The 26,826-nt window shown below is 47.5% G+C and overlaps 1 protein-coding gene across 1 annotated transcript in view; it reads left to right on the top strand.

Annotated features, from left to right (window-relative positions):
* ddx41 (DEAD-box helicase 41) overlaps window positions 1-26,826 on the top strand; it is a 95,103-nt gene that overhangs the window by 17,714 nt on the left and 50,563 nt on the right. Inside the window, exons 5-6 of the mRNA XM_070857414.1 lie at window positions 20,460-20,520; window positions 22,877-23,013. Of these exons, the coding sequence (XP_070713515.1) occupies window positions 20,460-20,520; window positions 22,877-23,013 (198 nt within the window). The remainder of the gene's footprint in view (window positions 1-20,459; window positions 20,521-22,876; window positions 23,014-26,826) is intronic.

A 26,826-nucleotide genomic window follows, 5' to 3' on the forward strand; every position in this document is an offset into this window, starting at 1 on the left:
TTCACCTTTTCCACTTCCATCTGTACGGTCAGTCTCCCCCACGCATCATACTCGAGGGCACACAGGTGGACAGGCTGTGCCTGTCCTCGTCAGGGTTTTGGTTGGGAGGGGGCAGATGGGATTTCGGTACTGGTGGCGGTGGCTACCTTTCCAGGGCCATCTAACATGGCTCGGAGCGCAGTTAAAAAGGTATCAAACGAGTGGGAGTGGGGGACTTGCTTATCTGTCTCGGTCTTTTGGGCAGGGGCTGGAGAATTTTTTCCTGTGCTATTCTTCCATGGATTTCTACAATCCCTTCTCCAGTGCCCACTCTTTCCGCACCCGAAGCAGGTACATTTTGTATCGGAGGGGTTGCCCCCCTTGTGGTGCCATTCCCTCTTGTCTTGGTTAAGTCGGATTTCGTGAAACCTTCCCTTTTGTGGGTGCTCTTCTGTCCCTCTGCCGTTTCTGTAAGCTAGGGTCAGTTACCTAAGCACTCCCTGTTCTGTGGCTTGGGGATCTCTGGGGTCGAACCAGTCCTCAGCCTTGGTTCTTATTCTGGGTAAACTGTTAGCTACTAGGCTTCGGAGCCAGTGCGCTAATTCGTCCGGGTTTAAGTGATCTCTGTCTATGTCCCCACTACAGGCGCTTTTGTACACAAGCCACAGTCGGTCTGCGAAAGCCTGTGGGGTTTCTCCTGTGAGCTGCACCGTTTTCTCTACTCTCGAGAAGGGACTCCCATCATTGCAGCCCATAGCTTCGAAAATGTCTGTCTGGACGGCAGCAAGTGTTTACTGTCCGCTTTTGCTCTCAGTAGAGAGGGACTGGTACAGTTTGCTGTCTAGAGATAGGAGAAGCATCTTTGCCATTTCTGCATCATCTCACCCATTAATATCCCCTGCCTGTTCCACTTCCACAAAGTGAACCGAGGGGTCTCCCTTTGGAGTTAGCTTTCCCAGGTGGCTTATTATAGCCCTAAGCTGGTGGGGAGTGTGGGGGACCACAAACTGATTTTCCAGGGGCCCTGGACCCCCGGCACTGGTGGGCGGGCCAAACTTCTGTTGCCGGACCGGGCACATTGGCCCTGGTTCTGGCTCTCCCTGTTCTGGCTCGCCTCCCTCTCTTCCCTGTGGCCAAGCCGAGCTGAAACTCGGTGCCACAGGTGGTGGTGGTTCACTATCCTTGTCCGCCCCACAACTGATTTGCCCCTCCTGCTGCTGAACCGGTGTAGTCACCGGTGCCACAGGTAGTGGCCAGGTAGTTTCCTCCTTCTCTTCCAGGTTTACCTGGGGCATACCCGGGCTTACGAGGCATACCATGCCTTTTGCCTTGGACAGAGCAAGGTTTAAACTTTTAATTTGTTGCTGGCAGGGACCGTGGTCTCACGATTCAAACCCATTAGTGCTAGCTACTTTATACGCTGCTTGCACATCTTCCTGGAGCTCTTTTACTTGTAGGGTGAGGCGAGTGCTTTCCTCCCTCTGTGACTTTTCATTACTTTTAGCCTCGGTAACCTGACACTGAAAATAGTCCTGACTGTTTTTAAACCTTTCCATTATTTGGGTCCTTTCCTGCTTTAGCTTACGGAGTTCTCCTGATAATCTTTCTTCTGACATAACCCTTTCCTGGTAGTTCTCTGCGCATTCACATAACTCTGCCTGTAATGTTTCATTCATTCTATCTAGGAGTTGGACCTGTCGCTGTAGACAGACCAACCAAATTGCTTTCTCTATAGCTTCTTTGTGATCTTTGCTTGCTGTCCACTGGGCTGCAGCGTCAGCTGGACGCTCCGCGTGCAATAGACTAAGCACCCATTCTTTAGTGACATTCACTTTCTTATACACATAGGAGGAAATTCTCTCTTCCATTTTGGTTCTTTGCCCCAAACCAGCACTCTCCACATCGTACCCCGTGTACCAGAGTCCTGCCGCGGTCGCCATTTTGTAAGGGGGTGGTCTCTATGAGGGGGTCAGGTTCCCTTCTGACCAACTTGAGCGATTCGAATCGCTCCCACTCCCTTGGGTTCTGTACTCTGGATTTATTTGGGGGGTGTGACAAAAGTGTAAAGGATACTGGTTTGATGCAAAGAACTTTGGTTTTATTACAGTCAAGGAAATACAAGCTTATTATTCTAGTAAGAGAATACAAGGCCAAACTTACAATCACTCTAATAAAGGACAATACAAGGAAAGGTACAAGGTCAAACTTATAATCACTCTTATAAAGTACCATACGCTACACATTCAAAGAGAGTTGCAGTAAAATTATACCTCCCACCTCCCAATGCCTAATTCTAGCTATGTTGGACTCTAGGGCAGGCAGGGACTATGCTTACCAAACCTTTTGATAGTTAACGGTAAATCGCGGTTGCTTTTCCATTGATACCACGTTGATTGTGGTCGGTTGCTGCTGCGATGGTGATGTTCTTCCTTCCTTCAGGACTTCGAGGCTGGAGAAGTTAGTTTACAACTGTTGCGTTGGTTTCTCCCCTTGTCTTGATGACACAACGTAGTGTGGTACTAGTCTGTCAGGCAAAGTATCATCTGAGGTGGTAGCAGCCTTGTAGCTACCTAGCAACCACCCAATCTCTGTTGAAAACAATGGCCAGTTTTACGATTTCAGTGTTCTAATCTTGCCGCCAAATCTTGTTCAAAACCCTTTGTATAATTTTGGTGGGCTTGGTTCTTCTTTGTAATATTTTGTTGGGCTCGTTAAAAGTTGATATGTCTTGGGTGGGTTGATGTTCAAAAACTGTTTCCTGATGGAAAATATTAGTTTGGTAATTGCAATGTCCTTTTGTGCTTAGTCTTTTGCATACAGGCTGGATTGGGCTTCTTTGTGATGTATATGCTGAAATGGTTGTCCAGACCCATGTTGATGGGTAGCTATTTTGTAATGTTAATGTTCCTTGTGGAGAAAGATTCTTGACTACTCAATTCTCCAGACAAAGTTACTTCAGTTCCAACACCTAGGCAGACCCATTAATCAGGGTGTCTCCTGTGGGTTCGTTAGGTCCGCCCACAGCCTTGAATTTGTCTTGTAAACGTTCATAATTCTATTAAAGTTCGTAGTTTCTTCCATAAGCACTTTAGAGTTCCAAACTTTTTGGTAGATAGTCCCAAATTAAATTTCCTTTCGAATGAGTCCAACACGGGGGGGTTTCTTGTGAATTTTGCATTCCTTCATTGCAAAGGGGATAGAGTATAAAAGCAGAGAAGTCTTGCTACAGTTATACATGATATTGGTGAGGCCACACCTAGAATACTGCATACAGTTTTGGTTTCCATATTTAGGAAAGGATATACTTGCTTTAAAGGCAGTTCAGAGAAGGTTCACTATGTTGATTCTGGAGATGAGGGGGTTGATTTATGAGGATAGGTTGGGTCTCAACTCATTATAATTCAGAAGAATGAGAAGTGATCTTATCGAAATGTATAAGATTATGAAGGGGCTTGACAAGGTGGATGCAGAGAGGATGTTTCCACTGTGTAATATATTTATGCGTGGGGTCACCTGACACCAGAGGGCGCCACTGTCGGATGTCATGCAGGCAATACAGGAAGTCCGATCTTGTTCTTATCCGAAGTGGGAATAGAAACATAGAAAATAGGTGCAGGAGCAGGCCATTCAGCCCTTCTAGCCTGCACCGCCATTCAATGAGTTCATGGCTGAACATGAAACTTCAGTACCCCCTTTCTGTTTTCTCGCCATACCCCTTGATCCCCCGAGTAGTAAGGACTTCATCTAACTCCCTTTTGAATATATTTAGTGAATTGGCCTCAACTACTTTCTGTGGTAGAGAATTCCACAGGTTCACCACTCTCTGGGTGAAGAATAAAAGAGATCAGGTACACACCCGGCGAGAGAGTTGATAATAACAGGACTCTTGTGTTATTTCATTGGCGACGAGGTAAATTAAGAACTTTCCTATTTACAATGGACACTATTGGAATTCTCCTAACAAAATGGAGGGGGAGGCGGATGCAGTCCATCGCAGGGTGGTTCTCCTCACCGTCTGTGGTCAGAAGGTTTACGGCATCATGAAGAACCTTCTCTCGCCTTTCTGTCCAACTGCCAAGTCTTACTAGGAATTGTGTGATTTGGTGTGTGACCATCTAAAGCCGAAGGAAGGGATCATCATCTCTCATTATCGTTTCTGTACGCATGTCCGTGCTGAGGGCCAGGACGTGTCGGGATTCATCGCCGACCTACGACATCTTGCTGAGCCGTGTAAGTTCGGGAACACACTGGAAGAGATGTTGAGAGACTTTTTTGTGATAGGCATCAACCATGATGTGATTCTTTGGAAGTTATTGGCCAAGAAGAAACTGGACTTGGAAAAGGCCATCGCGATAGCCCAGGCATGCATGATGACTGATGAGAACTTGAGGCAGATATCATCCAAAGGTCGGAGCTCCATGGCAGGCTTGTCGGCTACTGTAAGCAGGATTGTGCCGTCTTCTGACAAAGTTGCTCATGGCAGGGCCAAGTCAACTGTTTACGTGAAACCTGTAGCTGCTCAGAGCCCGACAACTGGTACGAAGCTGAGTTCACCCTGTTGGCGTTGTGGGGGCAGTCATCGGCCTCATCAGTGTCGGTTTAAACAATACTCCTGTAATGGCTGTTCGAAAGTGGGACAGCTCCAGAAAATGTGCTCACAACTGAGCAAGCGTGCTGCTGCTGCTCCTCATATTGTGGATGATGACCAGTCCAGTGCTGACTTTGATACACAACCTGAGGAGGAAGTGTATAGTTTGTATTCGTTCTCGTCAAAGAGCCAGCCGATAACTGTTAATGTGAAGCTGAATGGCGTGCCTGTATCAATGGAGCTGGACACAGGTGCAAGTCAGTCGATCATGGGCCAAGTGACATTTGACAAGCTGTGGGACACTGAGGCTGTGAAGCCTAAGCTGAGTCCAGTCAAGGCCAAGTTGCGTATTTATACGAAGGAACTCATACCTGTGATTGGCAGTGCAGTAATCAAGGTGTTGTATGATGGCGTGATCCAAGATCTACCATTATGGATCGTCCCAGGTAATGGTCCAACGCTGTTCGGTCGGAATTGGCTCGAGAACATCAAGCTGAACTGGAGTGATGTCAAAGCATTGTCCTTGGCGGACGACACTTCTTGTGCTCAACTGTTGAAGAAGTTTCCTTCTTTGTTTGAGCCTGGCATTGGTAATTTTACTGGAGCCAAGGTGCAGATTCACCTGGATTCTGATGCAAGGCCTGTCTATCACAAAGCTCGGTCTGTCCCTTGTATGATGAGTGAGAAGATTGAGATTGAGCTTGACAGACTCCAACGTGAAGGGGTCATATCACCTATCGAGTTCAATGAGTGGGCCAGCCCTATTCCTATGTTGAAGAGTGATGGCACTGTCAGGATTTGCGGAGACTACCAGGTTACGATTAACCGATTCTCGAAACAGATTCAGTACCCGTTACCGAAGGCTGACGACGTATTCGCCATGCTAGCTGGTGGAAAGTCGTTCACTAAGCTAGATCTGACGTTGGCCTACCTGACACAGGTGCTCATTGATAATTCAAAGAAACTGACCTGCATCAACACCCATAAAGGACTGTTTGTCTACAACAGGTGACCTTTCGGAATTCATTCAGTTGCAGCCATATTATGGAGAGCGTACTGAAGTCCGTTCCTAGAACTGTCATGTTCCAAAATGACATTCTGGTCACAGGTCGTGACACCGCTGAACATCTGTTATCTTGAAGAAGTTCTACATCGTCTGGACAAAGTGGGACTCCGGTTGAAACGTTCGAAGTGTGCCTTCATAGCACCTGAAGTTGAATTCCTTGGTAGGAAGATTTCTGCTGATGGAATCAGGCCTACTGATTCAACAACCAAGGCCATCAAAAATGCACCCAAGCCTCAGAATGTGACAGAGCTGCGTTCGTTCCTTGCGCTACTCAACTACTTTGGTAATTTCTTATCCAGATTGAGCACTTTATTGGAGCCACTCCATTTGCTACTCAGAAAAGGTAACAATTGGGTATGGGGTATGTCTCAAGTTGGAGCCTTTGAGAAAGCTCAGAGTCTGCTCTGTTCAAACAAGTTGCTTGTTCATTATGATCCGTGTAAGCGTCTTCTATTGGCCTGTGATGCTTCATCATATGGTGTTGGCTGTATATTCTAACAAGCCAATGAGTCGGTTAAGCTACAACCTGTTGTGTATGCTTCGAGAAGTTTATCAAAAGCGTAAAGAGCTTACAGCATGGTAGACAAAGAAGCTTTGGTCTGTGTGTATGGTGTAACAAAGATGCATCAGTACCTGTTTGGTCTCCGTTTTGAACTCGAAATGGATCACAAGCCACTCATTTCATTGTTTTCTGAAAACAAAGGTATTAATACCAATGCATCGTCCCGAATTCAGAGGTGGGCGTTGACATTGTCTGGCTATAATTACATTATTCGCCATAGACCTGGTACTGAGAATTGTGCCGATGCACTGAGTCGTTTGCCTTTGCCTACACCTGATGTGAGAACGCCTCAGCCCGCAGATCTAATGTTGGTAATGGATGCTTTTGAGAGTGAAGGAACTCTGTCACTTCTCAACAAGTTAGGATCTGGACCAGCCATGACCCTATTTTGTGGATTGTGGTGATTGGTCTGAAATACCTACGGAGATGTGTGAAGAGACCAAACCTTATACCTGTCGCAAAGATGAGTTGTCCATTCAGTCAGATTGTTCACTGTGGGGTAATCGTGTCATCATGCCTAAGAAAGGTAGAGAAAGATTTGTACGTGAGCTACATAGCACTCATCCCGTATTGTTATTATGAGAGCCATTGCTCGATCTCATGTATGGTGGCCTGGAATTGACTCTGATCTGGACTCGTGTGCATCAGTGTAATACTTGTATGCAGCTAAGTAAAGTACCAGCGGAATCTCCGTTGAGTCTTTGGTTGTGGCCATCTAAACCATGGTCGAGGATCCACATCGATTTTGCGGGTCCATTCCTTGGAAAGATGTTTTTGTTGTGGTGGATGCATATTCGTGGTGGATGCATATTCAAAGTGGATAGAGTATCATTATGTCATCCAGTACATCTACAGCCACTATTGAGAGCCTACGTGTCATGTTTGTTACTCATGGTTTACCTGACATTGTTGTGAACGACAACGGATCGTGTTTCACAAGTCTGGAGTGTCAAGACTTCATGAAACTCAATAGTATTAAACATGTGAGGTCAGCACCATTCAAACCTGCTACTAATGGTCAAGCAGAGCAGAGCGTGCTGTTCAAACTATCAAACAAAGTATGAAACGTGTATCTCAGGGTTCACTTCAAACTCATTTGTCATGTATATTGCTCAGTTATAGGACAAGACCTCATACTGTTACTGGTGTTTCCCCTGCTGAACTACTGATGACAAGAAATCTAAAGACCAAGCTTTCACTTGTTCATCCTGATTTGAATGACCGTGTTGAAAACAGATATCAAAGTCAGCAATTGTATCCTGATGATACTGCTGTGTCACGAGATCTCTGTCAATGATCCAGTGTTTGTACTGAACTATGGTCGAGGTCCACAATGGATCGCTAATACTGTTACAGCTGAGGAGGGTAACAGATCGTGATCAAGGATGGCCAAACACGTTGACCCGGTAAAACTGCGGCATACAGATGAACTGGAACCGTTTGAGGAAGATCCAGTCAGTGACCCATCAACTATCGTTCATTCACCTCTGTTGTCATTCCTGAACCCGGACCTTCAGTCTCTGATGTTGTTACCACTCCCACCAGAACTGTTACTCAACCTCCAGTCACAACTGACTTAGAACGTTCACCTAGAACTAATGTTGAACTGAGACGGTCAACTTGTGAGTGGAAAGCCTCAGATCGTCTTGTATTGTAAAGTGACTGATATTAAGATCTTGAAAGGGGGATGTTGTAATATATTTATGCTTGGGGTCACCTGACACAAGAGGGCGCCACTGTCTGATGTCATGCAGGCAACACAGGAAGTCGGATCTTGTTCTTATCCAAAGTGGGAATAAAAGAGATCGGGTACACACCCGAGTCAGTTTATAATAACAGGATTCGTGTTATTACACACTGATAGGGGAGACTAGAACTAGGGGGCATAATCTTAGAATAAGGGGCCACCCATTTAAAACTGAGATGAGGAGAAATTTTAAGAGATGGTTGGATGGGCACTTGAAGTGCAGTCACCTTCAGGGTTACAGACCGAGAGCTGGTAATTGGGATTAGACTGGATGACCTTTTGTTGGATGGCGCAGATATAATGGTAAGTACTGCAGGGAATAGAATACGACCAGGGTGATCTCCTGGACTAGTTTCGATCACCTGGATGGGTCGGAGAGGAATTTTCCCAGATTTTTTTCTCCCTAAATTGGCCTGGGTTTTTATCTGATTTTTGCCTCTCTCAGGAGATCACATGGCTCCGGTTGGGGTGGAGTGTAGAATGTTTCCGTATAAGGGGTGTCGCAGTTGTATGAGGCGGACTGGTTGGGCTGGGGGCTCTTTGCCTTTCCGTCATTGTTCATAGGTTTGTGTGTAAACTTCAGGGCTGCTGACCGAGGGCCGTGCGGCCCTTTGACGACCGGCGCGGACACGATGGGCCGAAATGGCCTCCTTCTGCGCTGTATATGTCTCTGTTTCTAGAGTTGTAAATCTGTGGAATTTGCTGCCTCAGAGAGCTGTGCAAACTGGGTCATTGAATAAATTTAAGACTGAGGTAGACAGTTTCTTAAACGATAAGGGAATAAGGGGTTATGGGAAGCAGGCAGGGAAGTGGACCTGAGTCCATGATCGGATCAGCCATGATCGTATTAAATGGCGGAGCAGGCTCGAGGGGCCGAATGGCCTACTCCTGCTCCTATTTGTTATGTTATAGTATCAGATCAAAGAAGAGGCGGCTTATAATGTTGCAAAAGAGCAGTGAGTCTGAGGGATTGGGAGGATTTTAGACCAAGAAATTGATAAAGGGAAAATAGAATATGAGAGTAAATTAGCGAGAGACATAAAAACAGACTGTAAAAGCTTCTATAGGTATGTAAAAAGGAAAAGATTAGCGAAAGTAAGTGTGGGTTCTCTACAGGCTGAGACAGCAGAAATTATAATGAGGAGTAAGGAAACGGCAGAGAAATTAAACAAATACTGTCCTCACGGAAGAAGACGCAAAAAACCTCCTGGAAATAGTGGAGAACCAAGGGTCTAGCGAGAGTGAGGAACTGAAAGAAATTAGTCTTAATAAAGAAATGGTACTGGAGAAATTAATGAGACTGAAAGCCGATAAGTCCCCTGGACCTGTTGGCCTACATCCTAGGGGTCTGAAAGAGGTGGTGATAGAGATAGTGGATGCATTGGTTGTCATCTTCCAAAGTTCCATAGATTCTAGAACGGTTCCCGCAGATTGGAGGGTGGCAAATGTAACCCCACTATTGAAACAAGGAGGGAGAGAGAAAACGGGGAATTACAGACCAGTTAGCCTGACATCAGTAGTAGGGAAAATGCTAGAATCTATTATTCACTTAGGAAACTTAGAAAATAATAATAGGATTAGGCAGTCAACACAGATTTATGAAAGGGAAATCATGTTTGATGCATCTGTTGAGTTTTTTGAGGTTGCAACCAGTAGAATAGATAAGCGGGAACCAGTGGATGTGGTGTATTTGGATTTTCAGAAGTCATTTGATAAGGTGCCATACAAGAGATTATTGAACAAAATTAGGACTCATGGGATTGTGGATCATATACTAGCATGGATTGAGGATTGGTTAACGGACAGAAAACAGAGAGTAGGAATAAACAGGTAATTTTCGAGTTGGCAGGCTGTAACTAGCCCCAGCTATTCACAATCTATATCAATGATTTGGATGAGGGGACCAAGTGTAATATATCCAAGTTTGTTGATGATACAAAGCTGGGTGGGAATGTAAGTTGTGAGGAGGATGCAAAGAGATTTCAAGGGGATATAGACAGGCCGAGTGAGTGGGCAAGTACATGGGAAATGGAATATAATGTGGGAAATGTGAAGTTATCCACTTTAGTAGGAAAAATAGAACATTTTTTAAATGGTGAGAGATTGGGGAATGTTGGTGTTCAGAGGGACCTGGGTGTCCTTGTGCACCAATCACTGAAAGTTAACATGCAGGTACAGCAAGCAGTTAAGAAAGCAAATGGTATTTTGGCCTTTATTACAAGAGGATTTGAGTATAAGAGTAAAGACGTCTTACTGTAATTATATAGGGCCCTGATGAGACCAGACCTGGAGTATTATGCACAGTTTTGGTCTCCTGACCTAAGGAAGGGTATACTTGCCATTGAGGGAATGCAACAAAGGTTCACCAGACTGGTTCCTGGGATGGGGGGATTGTCCTATGAGGAGAGATTGAGTAGACTAGGCCTATATTCTCTAGAGTTCAGAAGAAATAAAGGTGATCTCATTGAAAAGTACACAATTCTTACAGGGCTTGGCAGGGTAGATGCAGGGAGGATGTTTCCTGTGGCTGGGGAGTCCAGAACCAGGGGTTGCAGTCTCTGGATAAGGGGTCGGCCATTTAGGACTGAGATGACGAGAATCAGAGAGCGGTGAATCTCTGGAATTCTCTGTCCCAGAGGGCTGTGGAAGATCAGTCTTTGAGTATATTGAAGACGGAGATCGATAGATTTTTGGATATTACGAGAATCAAGGGATATGGGGATAGCGCAGGAAATTGGAGTTGAGGTTGATGATCAGCCAGGATCTCATTGAATGGCGCAGCAGGCTCGAGGGGCAGAATGGCCGACTCCTGCTCCTAATTCTTATGTATTCTCATCCTGTTCCCGACCTCCCCGCCCCCCCCGTTCCTTCCCGCCCCCCACCGTTCCTTCCCGCCCCCCCCCGTTCCTTCCCGCCCCCCCCCCCCGTTCCTTCCCGCCCCCCCCCCCCGTTCCTTCCCGCCCCCCCCCCCCCCGTTCCTTCCCGCCCCCCCCCCCGTTCCTTCCCGCCCCCCCCCCCCCGTTCCTTCCCGCCCCCCCCCCCCCGTTCCTTCCCGCTCCCCCCCGTTCCTTCCCGCCCCCCCCTGTTCCCGAACCTCCCCCACCCGTTCCCGCCCCCACTCTCCCCACCCGATCCACCCCCTCATTCCCACCCCACCCCCTCTGTTCCTGACCCCCCCCCCCCGTTTGTGTCCTGCGCCCCACCCCCCTACCCTCTAGCTTCGATTCCAGTATTTTCCCTGCTACTGACGTTAAGCTCACAGGCCTGTAGTTCGCTGGATTTGTCTGTCGCCTCTTTGGAAGATAGGAACATTCTTTGCTGTCAGCCTGCCCTCTGGCAGTACTCATTCTGCCATTGGCTTGTTATGTATGGATACTGCTGCCCCCTGCTGTGTCTTCCTGAGTTTGGGTATCCCAGGGTACAATGCACCTGGACCTGGGCTTTTGCCCTTCGGTTTGGCAAGTATCGCCATCTTTCTTTTCACCATCGTGCTGTCCCCCTTGACTGCCTTCCCCTGTTGTCATTTCCTCTTTGTTAGTCTCTTCAGTGAAAACTGCGGCCAGGTATCTGCAGTATCCCTGCAATTTCAGTATCGCCCGAGAGTTTATCTTGCTCAAACCTTCATGCCCTGTCCTTATCTTAATTCTCTTTTTGTTACATGTGTGCATATCGAATACTTTACTGTTTCTTTTTGTAGTCATTATTATTTTATTTTCTCTTTCCCTTCCTAATTGTATGTTTTTACCTTTTTCCTCTCCTGTATTGTGTGTGGATTTTTGTGTGTTTATCCATTGCGTCTCATTCTTAGCTCGTTCTTTTTTTTTACTGGAATACGTTTCTGCTCAACTTTTTTGATTTCTCCTTTAAATATTGCCCACTGATGTTCGAATTCTCTGACAGGGTATTCCTCCAGTTTTCCTTCCTTAGCTCCATCCTCATTCACTCATCGTTGGCTTTTTCCCAATTTTTCCTTTGGTCTTTGTACTATCTATATCCCTCAATCATTATCTTAACCTTATATTGTGATCCGTACTCCTCGATGTTCTCCCACACTTGCCTCTCTTTCCCATGAATAGGTCGAGCAATCATTCCGACCTTGTTGGCTGCCTTGAATATTGGGTCAGAAGGAGTCTTGTACACATTGTAAAAACTCCGCTCCCTTCTCCGCTTTCACTCCCGCTCCATGTCAGTTTATTTGGGGGTATTTGAAATGCTCCATGATTATGATTCTAAAGAAAAGCAGTGCTGTAAGCATTTTTTATTGGGATACAGCAGCATAAGTAATGTGCGAGTGAGTCAATGAAAGCAGGAAGCTTTGGGGTCCCTCGGAGCTGGTTCACAGACTCAGTGTCCATCCTAGACTGGGTGATGTGTAATGAGAAAGGACTAATTAGCAATATTGTTGTGCGCGGCCCCTTGGGGAAGAGTGACCATAATATGGTAGAATTCTTTATTAAGATGGAGAGTGACACAGTTAATTCAGAGACTAGGGTCCTGAACTTAAGGAAAGGTAACTTCGATGGTATGAGGCGTGAATTGGCTAGAATAGACTGGCAAATGATGATACTTAAAGGGTTGACGGTGGATAGGCAATGGCAAACATTTAAAGATCACATGGATGAACTTCAACAATTGCACATCCCTGTCTGGAGTAAAAATAAAACGGGGAAGGTGGCTCAACTGTGGCTAACAAGGGAAATTAGGGATAGTGTTAAATCCAAGGAAGAGGCATATAGGGCCCAAGTTTCCACATGATTTGCGCCTGATTTTTAGGAGCAACTGGTGGAGAACGGACTATCTTAGAAATCGCAATTCTCCACATTTTTTTTTCTGCAGTTCTAGTCAGGTAGAACAGTTCTACTTTGGAACAGAATTTTTTCTTCAAAAGGGGGCGTGTCCGGCCACTGACACCTGATTTCAAAGTTTCCACATTGAAAACGTACTCCAAACTAACTTAGAATGGAGCAAGTGAAGATTTTTGTAGAACTGAAAAAACCTGTTCTACACATTAAAAAATCAGGCGCAGGTTACAAATGAGGCGTCCAGAACGAGGTGGGGGGGAGGGGGGGGGAAAGGGAAGTCATTAAATTCGACAATAAATCCTTATTTATACTTCTACAAATATTATACAAATAAATCCAACCTGAATAAACATTTATAAGCAAAGAAAAGATTAAATAAATCATCTTCCTACCTGTGTGAAAGTGCTTCGGGCACGGAGAATGCTGCAGTCAGCCGGAGGCGCCCGTTCTTCCCGCCGGGGGTGGGGGGGGGAGGAGGAGGCACCCGTTCTTCCCGCGGGGGGGGGGAGGCGCCCGTTCTTCCCGAGGGGAGAGGAGGCGCCCGTTCTTTCCCGCGGGGGAGGGGAGAGGAGGCGCCCGTTCTTTCCCATGGGGTGGAGGGGGGGGTGGATGGGGGGGGGGAAGGAGACAGTGAGAAGGCTGCAAGTGCTGATGTGCTGATGGCAATGTGCTTTTATTAAAAAAATGTTCAAAAATTAAACAGCTACAAAGAACTACAAAAATGGCCGAGTGCCAATGTTTTTTTTCACACTGAGTATGCGCGAACGCTCCAACGCGCATGCGCAGCGTTGCCGGCAGGAGAAAAAATTTTTTAAATAGTACCCGCCCCCTCCCAGTTACAAAATCGGCGCGAGTGTAGGGTCTGCCCCCCTGGGCGCCGCGCCAGGCAGACAAGGAGCTACAGAACGCTCCAGAATCGCGATTTTTTTTTTAGGCGCCGTTTTAGGCGCGAAAAACGGGCGACCAGCTCAGAGAGGCGCCCATTTTTTATCGTGTGGAAGCTTGGGCCCATAAAGTGCCCGGAAAAAGCAGCAAACCCGAGGACTGGAAGAAATTTAGAATTCAGCAGAGGAAGACAAAGGGTTTAATTAGGAGGGGTAGAATAGAGAATGACGCGAGTAGCACGTGTAGCGAGCTGGTCTTACCGCAGGTGAAGGGTCCACAGCCAGATAGGGAATGGAAGACCAACAGGAAGAGCAGTGCAAGGAAGAGAGTGCAGGGGTCCCCTGCGGTCATCCCCCTGCAAAACAGATACACCGCTTTGAGGACTGTTGAGGGGGATGACTCTTCAGGGGAGGGCAGCAGCAGCCAAGTTCATGGCATCGTGGCTGGCTCTGCTGCACAGGAGGGCAGGAAAAAGAGTGGGAGAGCGATAGGGGATTCAATTGCAAGGGGAATAGATAGGTGTTTCTGTGGCCGCAACCGAGACTCCAGGATGGTATGTTGCCTCCATGGTGCAAGGGTCAAGGATGTCTCGGAGCGGGTACAGGACATTCTGAAAAGGGAGGGTGAACAGCCAGTTGTCATGGTGCACATTGGTACCAACGATATAGGTAAAAAAAGGGATGAGGTCCTACGAGACAAATTTAAGGAGCGAGGAACTAAATTAAAATGTCGGACCTCAAAAGCAGTAATCTCGGGATTGCGACCAGTGCCACGAGCTAGTCAGAGTAGGAATCGCAGGATAGCTCAGATGAATACGTGGCTTGAGCAGTGGTGCAGCAGGGAGGGATTCAAATTCCTGAGACATTGGAACCGGTTCTGGGGGAGGTGGGACCAGTACAAACCAGACAGGACCGGGCAGGACCGGAACCAATGTCCTTGGGAGGGGGGGGGAGGGGGGGAGGGGGGGAGTGTTTGCTAGTGCTGTTGGGGAGGAGTTATACTAATATGGCAGGGGGATGGGAACCAATGCAGGGAGACAGAGGGAAACAAAATGGAGACAAAAGCAAAAGACAGAAAGGAGATGAGTAAAAGTGGAGGGCAGAGAAACCCAAGGCAAAAAACAAAAAGGGCCACTGCACAGCAAAATTGTAAAGGGTCAAAGTGTAATAAAAAGGCAAGCATGAAAGCTCGGTGCCTCAATGCAAGGAGTATTCAGAACCCAGGAGAGGGCTCTGAGCTAGTTAGAGTGGGCGAGAGCTCAGATGAACAGGACCCCAAAAAAGAATGCAAAAGGCAGGAGGCAACAGAGCAGAGTAGCACTGGGGTAAGTGTAAACCACAAGGTGATAAGAAGAGACAATATGTATGAATATAAAGGGGCTGCAGGAGGGGTCAAAACTAAAAATCATGGTTTAAAAACTAGTATTAAAACACTACCTAAACGCACGCAGCATTCGAAATAAAGTAAATGAGTTGACGGCACACATCATTACAAATGGGTATGATTTGGTGGCCATTACAGAAACGTGGTTGCAGGGGGGCCAAGACTGGGAATTAAACATACAGAGGTATCTGACAATTCAGAAAGATAGACAAAAAGGGAAAGGAGGTGGGGTAGCTCTATTAATAAAGGATGATATCAGGGCAGTTGGGAGAGACGATATTGGCTCTAATGAACAAAATGTTGAATCATTGTGGGTGGAGATTAGAGATAGTAAGGGGAAAAAGTCACTGGTGGGCGTAGTTTATAGGCCCACAAATAATAACTTCACGGTGGGGCGGGCAATAATCAAGGGAATAATGGAGGCATGTGAAAAAGGAACGACAGTAATCATAGGGGATTTTAACCTACATATCGATTGGTCAAATCAAATCGCACGGGGTAGCCTGGAGGAGGAATTCATAGAATGCATACGGGATTGTTTCTTAGAACAGTATGTTACAGAACCTACAAGGGAGCAAGCTAGCTTAGATCTGGTCCTGTGTAATGAGACAGGAATAATAAACGATCTCCTAGTAAAAGATCCTCTCGGAATGAGTGATCACAGTATGGTTGAATTTGTACTACAGATTGAGGGTGAGTAAGTAGTGTCTCAAATGAGCGTACTATGCTTAAACAAAGGGGAATACAGTGGGATGAGGGCAGAGTTGGCTAAAGTAGACAGGAAACACAGACTAAACGGTGGCACAATTGAGGAACAGTCGAGGACTTTTAAGGAGCTCTTGCATAGTGCTCAACAAAAATATATTCCAGTGAAAAAGAAGGGCGATAAGAGAAGGGATAACCAGCCGTGGATAACCAAGGAAATAAAGGAGAGTATCAAATTAAAAACCAATGCGTATAAGCTGGCCAAGGTTAGTGGGAAACTAGAAGATTGGGAAAATTTTAAACGACAGCAAAGAATGACTAAGAAAGCAATAAAGAAAGAAAAGATAGATTACGAAAGTAAACTAGCGCAAAACATAAAAACAGATAGTAAAAGCTTTTACAGAAATATAAAACGGAAAAGAGTGACTAAAGTAATTGTTGGTCCCTTAGAAGCTGAGAAGGGGGATTTAATAATGGGAAATATGGAAATGGCTGAGACCTTAAACAATTATTTTGCTTCGGTCTTCACAGTGGAAGACACAAAAACCATGCCAAAAATTGCTGGTCACGGGAATGTGGGAAGGGAGGACCTTGAGATAATCACTATCACTAGTGGGGTAGTGCTGGACAGGCTAATGGGACTCAAGGTAGACAAGTCCCCCTGGTCCTGATGAAATGCATCCCAGGGTATTAAAAGAGATGGCGGAAGTTATAGCAGATGCATTCGTTATAATCTACCAAAATTCTCTGGACTCTGGGGAGGTACCAGCGGATTGGAAAGTAGCTAATGTAACGCCTCTGTTTAAAAAAGGGGGCAGACAAAAGGCAGGTAACTATAGGCCGGTTAGTTTAACATCTGTAGTGGGGAAAATGCTTGAAGCTATCATTAAAGAAGAAATAGCGGGACATCTAGATAGGAATAGTGCAATCAAGCAGACGCAACATGGATTCATGAATGGGAAATCATGTTTAATTAATTTACTGGAATTCTTTGAGGATATAACGAGCATGGTGGATAGAGGTGTACCGATGGATGTGGTGTATTTAGATTTCCAAAAGGCATTCGATAAGGTGCCACACAAAGGTTACTGCAGAAGATAAAGGTACGCAGAGTCAGAGGAAATGTATTAGCATGGATAGAGAATTGGCTGGCGAACAGAAAGCAGAGAGTCGGGATAAATGGGTCCTTTTCGGGTTGGAAATCGGTGGTTAGTGGTGTGCCACAGGGATCTGTGCTGGGACCACAACTGTTTACAATATATATAGATGACCTGGAAGAGGGGACAGAGTGTAGTGTAACAAAATTTGCAGATGACACAAAGATTAGTGGGAAAGCGGCTTGTGTAGAGGACACAGAGGCTGCAAAGAGATTTAGATAGGTTAAGCGAATGGGCTAAGGTTTGGCAGATGGAATACAATGTCGGAAAATGTGAGGTCATCCACCTTGGGGGAAAAAAAACAGTAAAAGGGAATATTATTTGAATGGGGAGAAATTATAGCATGCTGCGGTGCAGAGGGACCTGGGGGTCCTTGTGCATGAATCCCAAAAAGTTAGTTTGCAGGTGCAGCAGGTAATCAGGAAGGCGAATGGAATGTTGGCCTTCATTGCAAGAGGGATGGAGTACAAAAGCAGGGAGGTCCTGCTGCAACTGTATAGGGTATTGGTGAGGCCGCAACTGGAGTACTGCGTGCAGTTTTGGTCACTTTACTTTAGGAAGGATATACTAGCTTTGGAGGGGGTACAGAGACGATTCACTAGGCTGATTCCGGAGATGAGGGGGTTACCATATGATGATAGATTGAGTAGACTGGGTCTTTACTCGTTGGAGTTCAGAAGGATGAGGGGTGATCTTATAGAAACATTAAAAATAATGAAAGGGATAGACAAGATAGAGGCAGAGAGGTGGTTTCCACTGGTCGGGGAGACTAGAACTAGGGGGCACAGCCTCAAAATACGGGGGAGCCAATTTAAAACCGAGTTGAGAAGGAATTTCTTCTCCCAGAGTGTTGTGAATCTGTGGAATTCTCTGCTCAAGAAAGCAGTTGAGGCTAGCTCATTGAATATATTCAAATCACAGATAGATTTTTAACCAATAAGGGAATTAAGGGTTATGGGGAGCAGGCGGGTAAGTGGAGCTGAGTCCGCGGGTAAGTGGAGCTGAGTCCACGGCCAGATCAGCCATGATCTTGTTGAATGGCGGAGCAGACTCGAGGGGCTAGATGGCCTACTCCTGTTCCTAATTCTTTTGTTCTTATGTATGAGAGGAAGCATGCCGGAAACATTAAAAATGACTGCAAAAGCTTCTATAGATATGTGGAGAGAAAAAGATTAGTGAAGACAAACGTAGGTCCCTTGCAGTCAGATTCAGGTGAATTTATTATGGGGAATAAAGAAATGGCAGACCAGTTGAACAAATACTTTGGTTCTGTCTTCACGAAGGAAGACACAAATATACTTCCGGAAATACTAGGGGACCGAGGGTCTAGTGAGAAGGAGGAACTGAAGGAAATCCTTATTAGTCAGGAAATTGTGTTCGGGAAATTGATGTGATTGAAGGCCGATAAATTCCTGGGGCCTGATAGTCTGCATCCCAGAGTACTTAAGGACGTAGCCCTCGAAATAGTGGATGCATTGGAGATCATTTTCCAACAGTCTATCGACTCTGGATCAGTTCCTATGGACTGGAGGGTAGCTAATGTAACACCACTGTTTTAAAAAGGAGGGAGAGAGAAAATGGGTAATTATAGACTGGTTAGTCTGACATCAGTAGTGAGGAAAATGTTGGAATCAATTATTAAAGATGAAATATCAGCGCATTTGGAAAGCAGTGACAGGATCGGTCCAAGTCAGCATGGATTTATGAAAGGGAAATCATGCTTGACAAATCGTCTAGAATTTTTTGAGGATGTAACTAGTAGAGTGGACAAAGAAGAACCAGTGGATTTGGTGTATTTGGACTTCCAAAAGACTTTTGACAAGGTCCCACACAAGAGATTGGTGTGCAAAATTAAAGCACATGGTATTGAGGGTAATGTACTGACGTGGACAGAGAATTGGTTGGCAGACAGGAAGCAGAGCGTAGGGATAAACGGGTCCTTTTCAGAATGGCAGGCAATGAATAGTGGGGTGCCGCAGGGTTCAGTGCTGGGACCCCAGCTATTTACAATATACATTAATGATTTGAATGAGGGAATTGAGTGTAATATCTCCAAGTTTGCAGATGACACTAAGCTGGATGAGCTGTGAAGAGGATGCTAAGAGGCTGCAGGGTGACTTGGACAGGTTAGGTGAGTGGGCAAATGCATGGCAGATGCAATATAATGTGGATAAATGTGAGGTTATCCACTTTGGTGGCAAAAACAGGAAGGTAGATTATCTAAATGGTGACAGATTAGGAAAAGGGGAGGTGCAATGAGACCTGGGTGTCATGGTTCATCAGTCATTGAAAGTTGACATGCAGGTATAGCAGGCGGTGAATAAGGCAAATGGTATGTTGGTCTTCATAGCTAGGGGATTTTAGTATAGGAGCAGGGGAGGTCTTACTGCAGTTGTACAGGGCCTTGGTGAGGCCTCACCTGGAATATTGTGTTTAGTTTTGGTCTTGGTGAGGCCTCACCTGGAATATTGTTTTCAGTTTTGGTCTCTTAATCTGAGGAAGGACGTTCTTGCTATTGAGGGAGTGCAGCAAATGTTCACCAGACTGATTCCTGGGATGGCAGGACTGACATATGAGGAGAGACTGGATCGACTGGCTAAAGGGATCAAGGGGTATGGAGAGAAAGCAGGAAAGGGGTACTGAGGTGAATGATCAGCCATGATCTTATTGAATGGTGGTGCAGGCTCGAAGAGCCGACTGGCCTACTCCTGCACCTATTTTCTATGTTTCTATGAATCCTACATTGACAAAGCTCTGCTCTAATGCTGTGAGAACCATCTGCACTGTCAGTGTCACTGTCAGTGACTGTCAACATTCTCCGGGGTCATTCATACACATACATTTGAAAATCACTGTTTTAGAGTGTGAAATCTAATATGGGAGACCGAGAGAAACTGACTAACAATCTGGGGCAGAAATGGAGAAGGAGGAGCAAGAGGAGAGTGACCGAATATAATATGTGGAAATATAATATAATGGTGAAAGGAGATGTCACTCTTCTCATGGACAAGTGTCTGACACAACACATGCTCCCATATCTTGTCTTTGCTGAGGTGGCTCATACAAAGCAAAATACTGCGGATGCTGCAATCTGAAATAAAAACAGAAAATGCTGGAAATCTCAGTGGGTCAGGCAACATCTGTAGAGCGAGAAACCGAGTTAACGTTTCAGTGACGAAGGGTCATCGACCTGAAACGATAACTCTGCTTCTCTCCACAGATGCCTGACCCGCTGAGATTTCCAGCATTCCTGAGGTAGCTCCTGTCTGATTTAGGGAGGACAGAACATTGGCCAGGATTCTTGGCGCTTATGTCATTCAGTGACCCCCTGCTCAAACGTTCTAACTGCGTTTGTGTGGCTGTCGGGTGAGCAGAGGGTCAGACTTAGCTGTGATGGCATCCACAGTCAAATAGCCTGCTGATACCTAGTCTGGGGTCACCCCTGAATGACTTGGGCGAGGTGTGGGAGCTGGTGCTGTAAGTGGAGTCCTACCCCAGCACATCCTGGGCTGGCACTGCAGCAAGGGAGGGTGAAGCACACATTGCCAAGTCGTGCTCAAAACAACTCTTCCCTTTCTCTGGCAGCACTGATATCTGTGAAGGAAATGGCCAAGGGCATAACGTACGACGACCCGATCCAAACCAGGTGAGCATGGATGAAAGAGCAGAGACAAAAGCAATGCATGATATGCCCGCCCCCCCAAGCACTGTCCCTCCCACCCCCCGGCACTGTCCTGTCTCCCCCCCGCCCCCGCTTCCTGGCACTGTCTTTAAACCCCTCCCCCCCGGCATACTGTCGACTGTATGTATCTCTACTGATAATCCAGCTCCCTCTCTCTGTCACTCAGTAACCCCTCTCCCCCAGCTCCCTGTGTTACTGACTGTATCTCGGGGGGGGTTACGGATATTTAGCGTAAGGCCCATGCTTTCGTACACCTCGGTGAAGGTGTTGACGATGGCGTGGAGATTGGCCTCTGTGTGCGTGCAGATGCAAGTGTTGTCTGTGCACTGTAGTTTGATGACAGAGTATGTGAAAACCTTGGATCCAGCCTGGAGGCGATGTAGGTTGAACAGGTTCCCATTGATTCTATAGTTTAGTTCCACTCCGTCGCTAAACATCTGTAAGACAAAGGTCCTCCACCAACCTTCCCCCGCCACACAACACTGCCCCCCCCCCCCCCCCCCCCCCTCCGGTCATCAAAATCCACGGCTCACTTTCCATACCTCGGGAGCCCACTATCAGCAAGGGCAAATTTTGATGATGAGGTTCATCACTGCCTCCAGTGCGCCAGCGCAGCCTTCGGTCGCCTGAAGATCAGGACCTCAAATCTGGCACCAAGCTTTTATGGTCTACAGGGCTGTAGTGATAACCCGCCCTCCTGTATGGCTCAAGAGACATCGACTATATACAGCAGACATCTCAAAGCACTGGAGAAGTACCACCAGCGCTGCCTCCGCAAGATCTTGCAAATCACCTGGGAGGACAGATGCACCAACGTCAGTGTCCTCGCTCAGGCCAACATCCCCAGCATTGAAGCACTGACCACACTCGACCAGCTCTGCTGGGCGGGCCACATTGTCCGCATGCCCGACATGAGACACCCAAAGCAAGCGCTCCACTCTGAACAGGAGTAACACGGCAAGCGAGCCCCAGGTGGGCAGAGGAAACTTTTCAAGGACGCCCTCAAAGCCTCCCTGATAAAGTGCAACATCCCCACCGACACCTGGGAGTCCCTGGCCAATGACCGCCCTAAGTGGAGGAAGAGCATCCGGGAGGGCGCTGAGCACAGAGTTTCATCGCTGAGAGCATGCAGAAATCAAGCGCAGGCAGCGGAAGGAGCGTGTGGCAAACCAGACTCCCCACCCACCATTTCCTTCAAACACTGTCTGCCCCACCTATGACAGGGACTGTAATTCCTGTATTGTACAGCCACCTGAGGACTCAGTTAGGGTGGAAGCAAGTTGATTTCGAGGGACTGCCTCTGATGATAATTACTGATGTTAATCCAGCTCCCTCATGCTGTCACTCAGTAACTCCTCCCCCAGCTCCCTCACGCTGTCACTCAGTAACCCCTCCCCCAGCTCCCTCACGCTGTCACTCGGTAACCCCTCCCCCAGCTCCCTCACGCTGTCACTCAGTAACCCCTCCCCCAGCTCCCTCACGCTGTCACTCAGTAACCCCTCCCCCAGCTCCCTCACACTGTCACTCAGTTACCCCTCCCCCAGCTCCCTCACGCTGTCACTCAGTAACCCCTCCCCCAGCTCCCTCACACTGTCACTCAGTAACCCCTCCCCCAACTCCCTCACACTGTCACTCAGTAACCCCTCGCCCAGATCCCTCACACTGTCACTCAGTAACCCCTCGCCCAGATCCCTCACACTGTCATGCAATCAATGCTGAGGGTGCTTCATTTTAAAATTGTTACGAAGAGGATGGGGAGAGATTTATTTTTGCAGACCGGTGTGTGTGGCATACGTTAGCACCGGCAGAGTCCGTTCAGCATTGCCTCTGTGACCTTATTGTGGATGATCGCATTGAGACGATGGTTTTGACGGCAACACAAATACCTCTTCCTTTGGCTCAGCATGCATGTTGTGAAGCACCCCGAGATGGTTTCCTCTGTGAAAGACACAATATAAATGCAAATTGTTACTGGAGTGTTAAAGCAGAAATTGGAATCTTGTTTGGAGGAGGGGAAGATATCGAGTTATGGGGAGAGATCGATTCATTCCTTTGATATTGCTCCAATGCAGAGCCGCATGTATACAGTCGGTCGAATGGTGCCCTTTTGTGCTGTAAACGTTTTGGTTGTATGGTTCTATATAGCACCCTATGTTCTCAGGACTTCAAATATTTTGTAAATGTTTTGAGCAGTCTGTTCCTAACAAGTAGTCTGAATTGCATGGTTGTAAATGCACACCGTTGTATTTTATCGAGGCTTTGGCTGATTAAGCTGCCCGGCCGAGGCTATGTAAACAGTAACGTGGACCTCTGCTTGCAGCTGGAACCCACCGCGGTACATCCGCAGCATGCCCGAAGCGCGCAATGAGCGTGTGCGGAAAAAATACCACATCCTGGTGGAGGGGGAAGGTTTGCCGTGTCCCGTCAAACACTTCAAGGAAATGAAGTTTCCAGGAGGTAAGAGCGATTGAACCGGGGGGGGTGAGCCCTGAGGGGGGGGGGGGGGGAACGAGCCCTGGGATGGGGAGGAGAGGGGGGGGGGCCCAGGGCGGGGGTCTCTACTTGTGGTGTAGCCAACGCTGTAATGTTGGAAATGCTTCAGTCAATCTGTGCACAGCAAGATCCCACTGACAGCAATGTGATAAATGACCTGTTCATCTGTTTTTCTGCTGTTGGTTGAGGGATAAATATTCGGCCAGGACACTGGAGAGAACTCTGCTGCTCTTTTGAATGGTGACCTGGGACTATTACATCCACCTCAGAGAGTGTTAGCCTGGACCTTGTGGAGAAGTTTGTGTGGAGTAGGACTTGAACCCATGACCTGCTGACTGGGAGGCCAGGGTGCACCCCACTGCAGGAGCCCATTTAAAGTGAATACGATCTCCCACACAGAGTACAGAATCTGGTTTGTCCTTCCCACAGGAAAAGAAAGTCCAAAAATCAAAGTGATCCAGTGAAATTGCAGTTCAGAATGTACACAGCCTCCAACAATAAGCACCGATATTTTGCTGATGTCAGGAGCCCCAATGCTGGCTGGTGTTGAGAGTGGAAGCCGTTCCCCAGACATCAGCTTCCTTTCCAACAGCATCAAATTGACCAAAACATCAAACACAGCAACTGAAAGTCACCAAATACTAGCGAGTGCAGACCAGGACCGGCATCTTCCCGTACCGGTACCGTACTCGATTTAAATCGCTGTTGGGAATGGATCGTTAATTTCTCGCTTTCACTGGAAGCTGCGAACTAATCGCATTCAGATGAACACGCCCACGATAAGTGGCAAGGGCAACAGTTCACATTACAATCGTGGATTAGATTAGAGCAGTGTAATTTCCCTTGGTGACTAATATTCAGTTATAGTTACAGAGCAGTGGCATTGGTTGGTTGTGTGCGAGTGAGCAGGTCTGGGGACACTGCTGCCTCGCACTGTGTTGATTGTATTGTGTTCCTAACACAGATGAGACTGCACCTAGGGAGGTTAAAGTAACAGTGACCTCAGTCTTTATTAAGACACTCCAGAGTCCGGAACAGGCCTTAGGGATTGGCTTATATACAGTGCCCCCAAGGGATGCTGGGATCCCTTGGGACTTCAGGGGATGCACTCCCTGGTGGCGGAACATGGGAGTGCATGCTTTACAGATACACAGCATCACTCCCACCCCCACCCCCCCCAAAGTCAAAGTGAAAACTATTTACAAGGTGAGGCGGTCGGGAGCCTTTCTTTCCCTGGTGGACCGCCTCGGTACAAATGTCTGTTCTGGTGTGTTGGCTGTGCCCTCGCTGGGCTGGCGCATTGTTGGTCCTGCAAGGCTGCTAGGTGAGCCTGACCTTGCTGGGCGTGATGGGTTCACTTTCCTGGTCCGGGGTGGTGTCGTTGATCCTTTGGGTGTGTGTTGTGGGCTCGAAAAAGGTGGTGTCTGCTGTGGGTTGTTTAGGGCAGTCTGTGAACCGCAGCCTCGTTTGGTCCAGGTGCTTTCTGCAAATTTGTCCATTGTCTAGTTTGACTACAAACACCCTACTCCCTTCTTTAGCTATCACCATTTTAAGTGTCCTTTTCATGAGTAGCTCAGCCGAGGACACCCCTGTGAGTGAGTGGGGTCTCGTGCGGTAGCTGAACAGTACTCGGGACAGGCGGGTTTGGAGTGAGCCTTCTGTGATTCGTTTAAGACTCTGTTTGATGGTTTGTACTGCCCACTCTGCCTGCCCATTGGAGGCTGGTTTAAATGGGGCCGAGGTGACATGTTTGATCCCATTGCGGGTCATGAATTCTTTAAATTCGGCACTGGTGAAACATGGCCCGTTGTCACTGACCAGTATGTCAGGCAGGCCGTGGGTGGCAAACATGGCCCTCAGGCTTTCAATGGTGGGGGTGGCGGTGCTTCCCGACATTATTTCACATTCAATCCATTTTGAAAAAGCATCCACCACCACCAGGAACATTTTACCGAGAAACGGGCCCGCATAGTTGACATGGATCCTCGACCATGGTTGGAGGGCCAGGACCACACACTTAGTGGTGCCTCTCTGGGCGCGTTGCTCAACTGAGCACACGCGCTGCATTGCCGTATAGAGGCCTCTAAGTCAAGAGTCTATACCGGGCCACCACACGTGGGATCTGGCTATCGCTTTCATCATTACTATACCCGGGTGTGTGCTGTGGAGATCCGAGATGAACGTCTCCCTGCCCTTTTTGGGTAGTACTACGCGGTTGCCCCACAACAGACAGTCTGCCTGAATGGACAGCTCGTCCTTTCGCCTCTGGAACGGCTTGATTAGCTCTTGCATTTCAACGGGGATGCTGGCCCAGCTCCCATGCAGTACACAGTTTTTTACTAGGGACAGCAGAGGATCTTGACTGGTCCAAGTCCTAATCTGGCGGGCTGTGACAGGTGATTTATCATTTTCAAACGCTTCCATGACCGTCAACAAGTCTGCAGGCTGCGCCATTTCCACCCCCGTGGTGGGCAATGGTTGCCGACTGAGAGCATCTGTACAGTTCTCGGTGCCTGGCCTGTGGCGGATGGTATAGTTATACGCTGATAGCGCGAGTGCCCACCTTTGTATAGGGGCTGAGGCATTAACATTTATCCCCTTGTTTTCAGCGAACAGGGATATGAGGGGCTTGTGATCGGTTTCCAGCTCAAATTTGAGGCCAAACAGGTACTGATGCATTTTCTTTACCCCGAACACACACGCTAATGCCTCTTTCTCAATCATGCTGTAGGCCCTCTCGGCCTTAGACAAGTTCCTGGAGGCATAGGCGACAGGTTGCAACTTCCTCGCAACGTTAGCTTGTTGTAATACACACCCGACTCCGTACGACGACGCATCACATGCTAGCACAAGTCTTTTACACGGGTTATACAATACAAGCAGCTTGTTGGAGCATAAAATGTTTCTGGCTTTCTCAAAAGCAATTACTTGTTTTTTTTCCCCATACCCAGTTTTCACCTTTACGCAATAACACATGTAGGGCGTCTAAGAGGGTGCTTAACCCCGGTAGGAAGTTACCAAAATAGTTGAGTCCCAGGAACGACCGCAGCTCTGTGACGTTCTGTGGCCTGGGCGCGTTCCTGATAGCCTCTGTCTTGGCGTCTGTGGGCCGAATGCCGTCCGCAGCAATCTTTCTCCCCAAAAACTCCACTTCTGTTACCATGAAGACGCATTTCGACCTCTTCAGCCTCAGCCCTACGCGATCCAGTCGCTGGAGGACCTCCTCCAGGTTTTGTAGGTGCTCAACGGTCTCCGACCCGTGACCAATATGTCATCCTGAAAAACCACCGTGCGTGGTACCGACTTGAGTAGGCTTTCCATGTTTCTCTGGAAATCACTGCAGCCGACCGAATTCCAAACGGGCATCTGTTATAGATAAACAGTCCCTTGTGCGTGTTGATGCAGGTGAGGACCTTCGAAGACTCCTGCAGCTCCTGCGTCATGTAGGCCGAAGTCAGGTCGAGCTTGGTGAACGTCTTGCCTCCTGCCAGCGTCGCATATAGGTCGTCTGCCTTAGGTAGCGGGTATTGGTCCTGTAGCGAGAAACGATTAATAGTTACTTTATAATCGCCGCAAATCTTGACTGTGCCATCACTTTTGAGTACTGGAACAATCGTGCTGGCCCACTCATTGAATTCCACTGGGGAGATGATGCCCTCGCACTTTAGCCTGTCTAGCTCGATTTCCACTCTCTCCCTCATCATGTGAGGTACCGCTCGCGCCTTGTGGTGAATGGGTCGTGCCTCTGGGACCATGTGGATCCACATCTTCACCCCG

Source organism: Pristiophorus japonicus, chromosome 16, assembly GCF_044704955.1.
Source record: "Pristiophorus japonicus isolate sPriJap1 chromosome 16, sPriJap1.hap1, whole genome shotgun sequence".
NCBI lineage: Eukaryota > Metazoa > Chordata > Chondrichthyes > Pristiophoridae > Pristiophorus > Pristiophorus japonicus.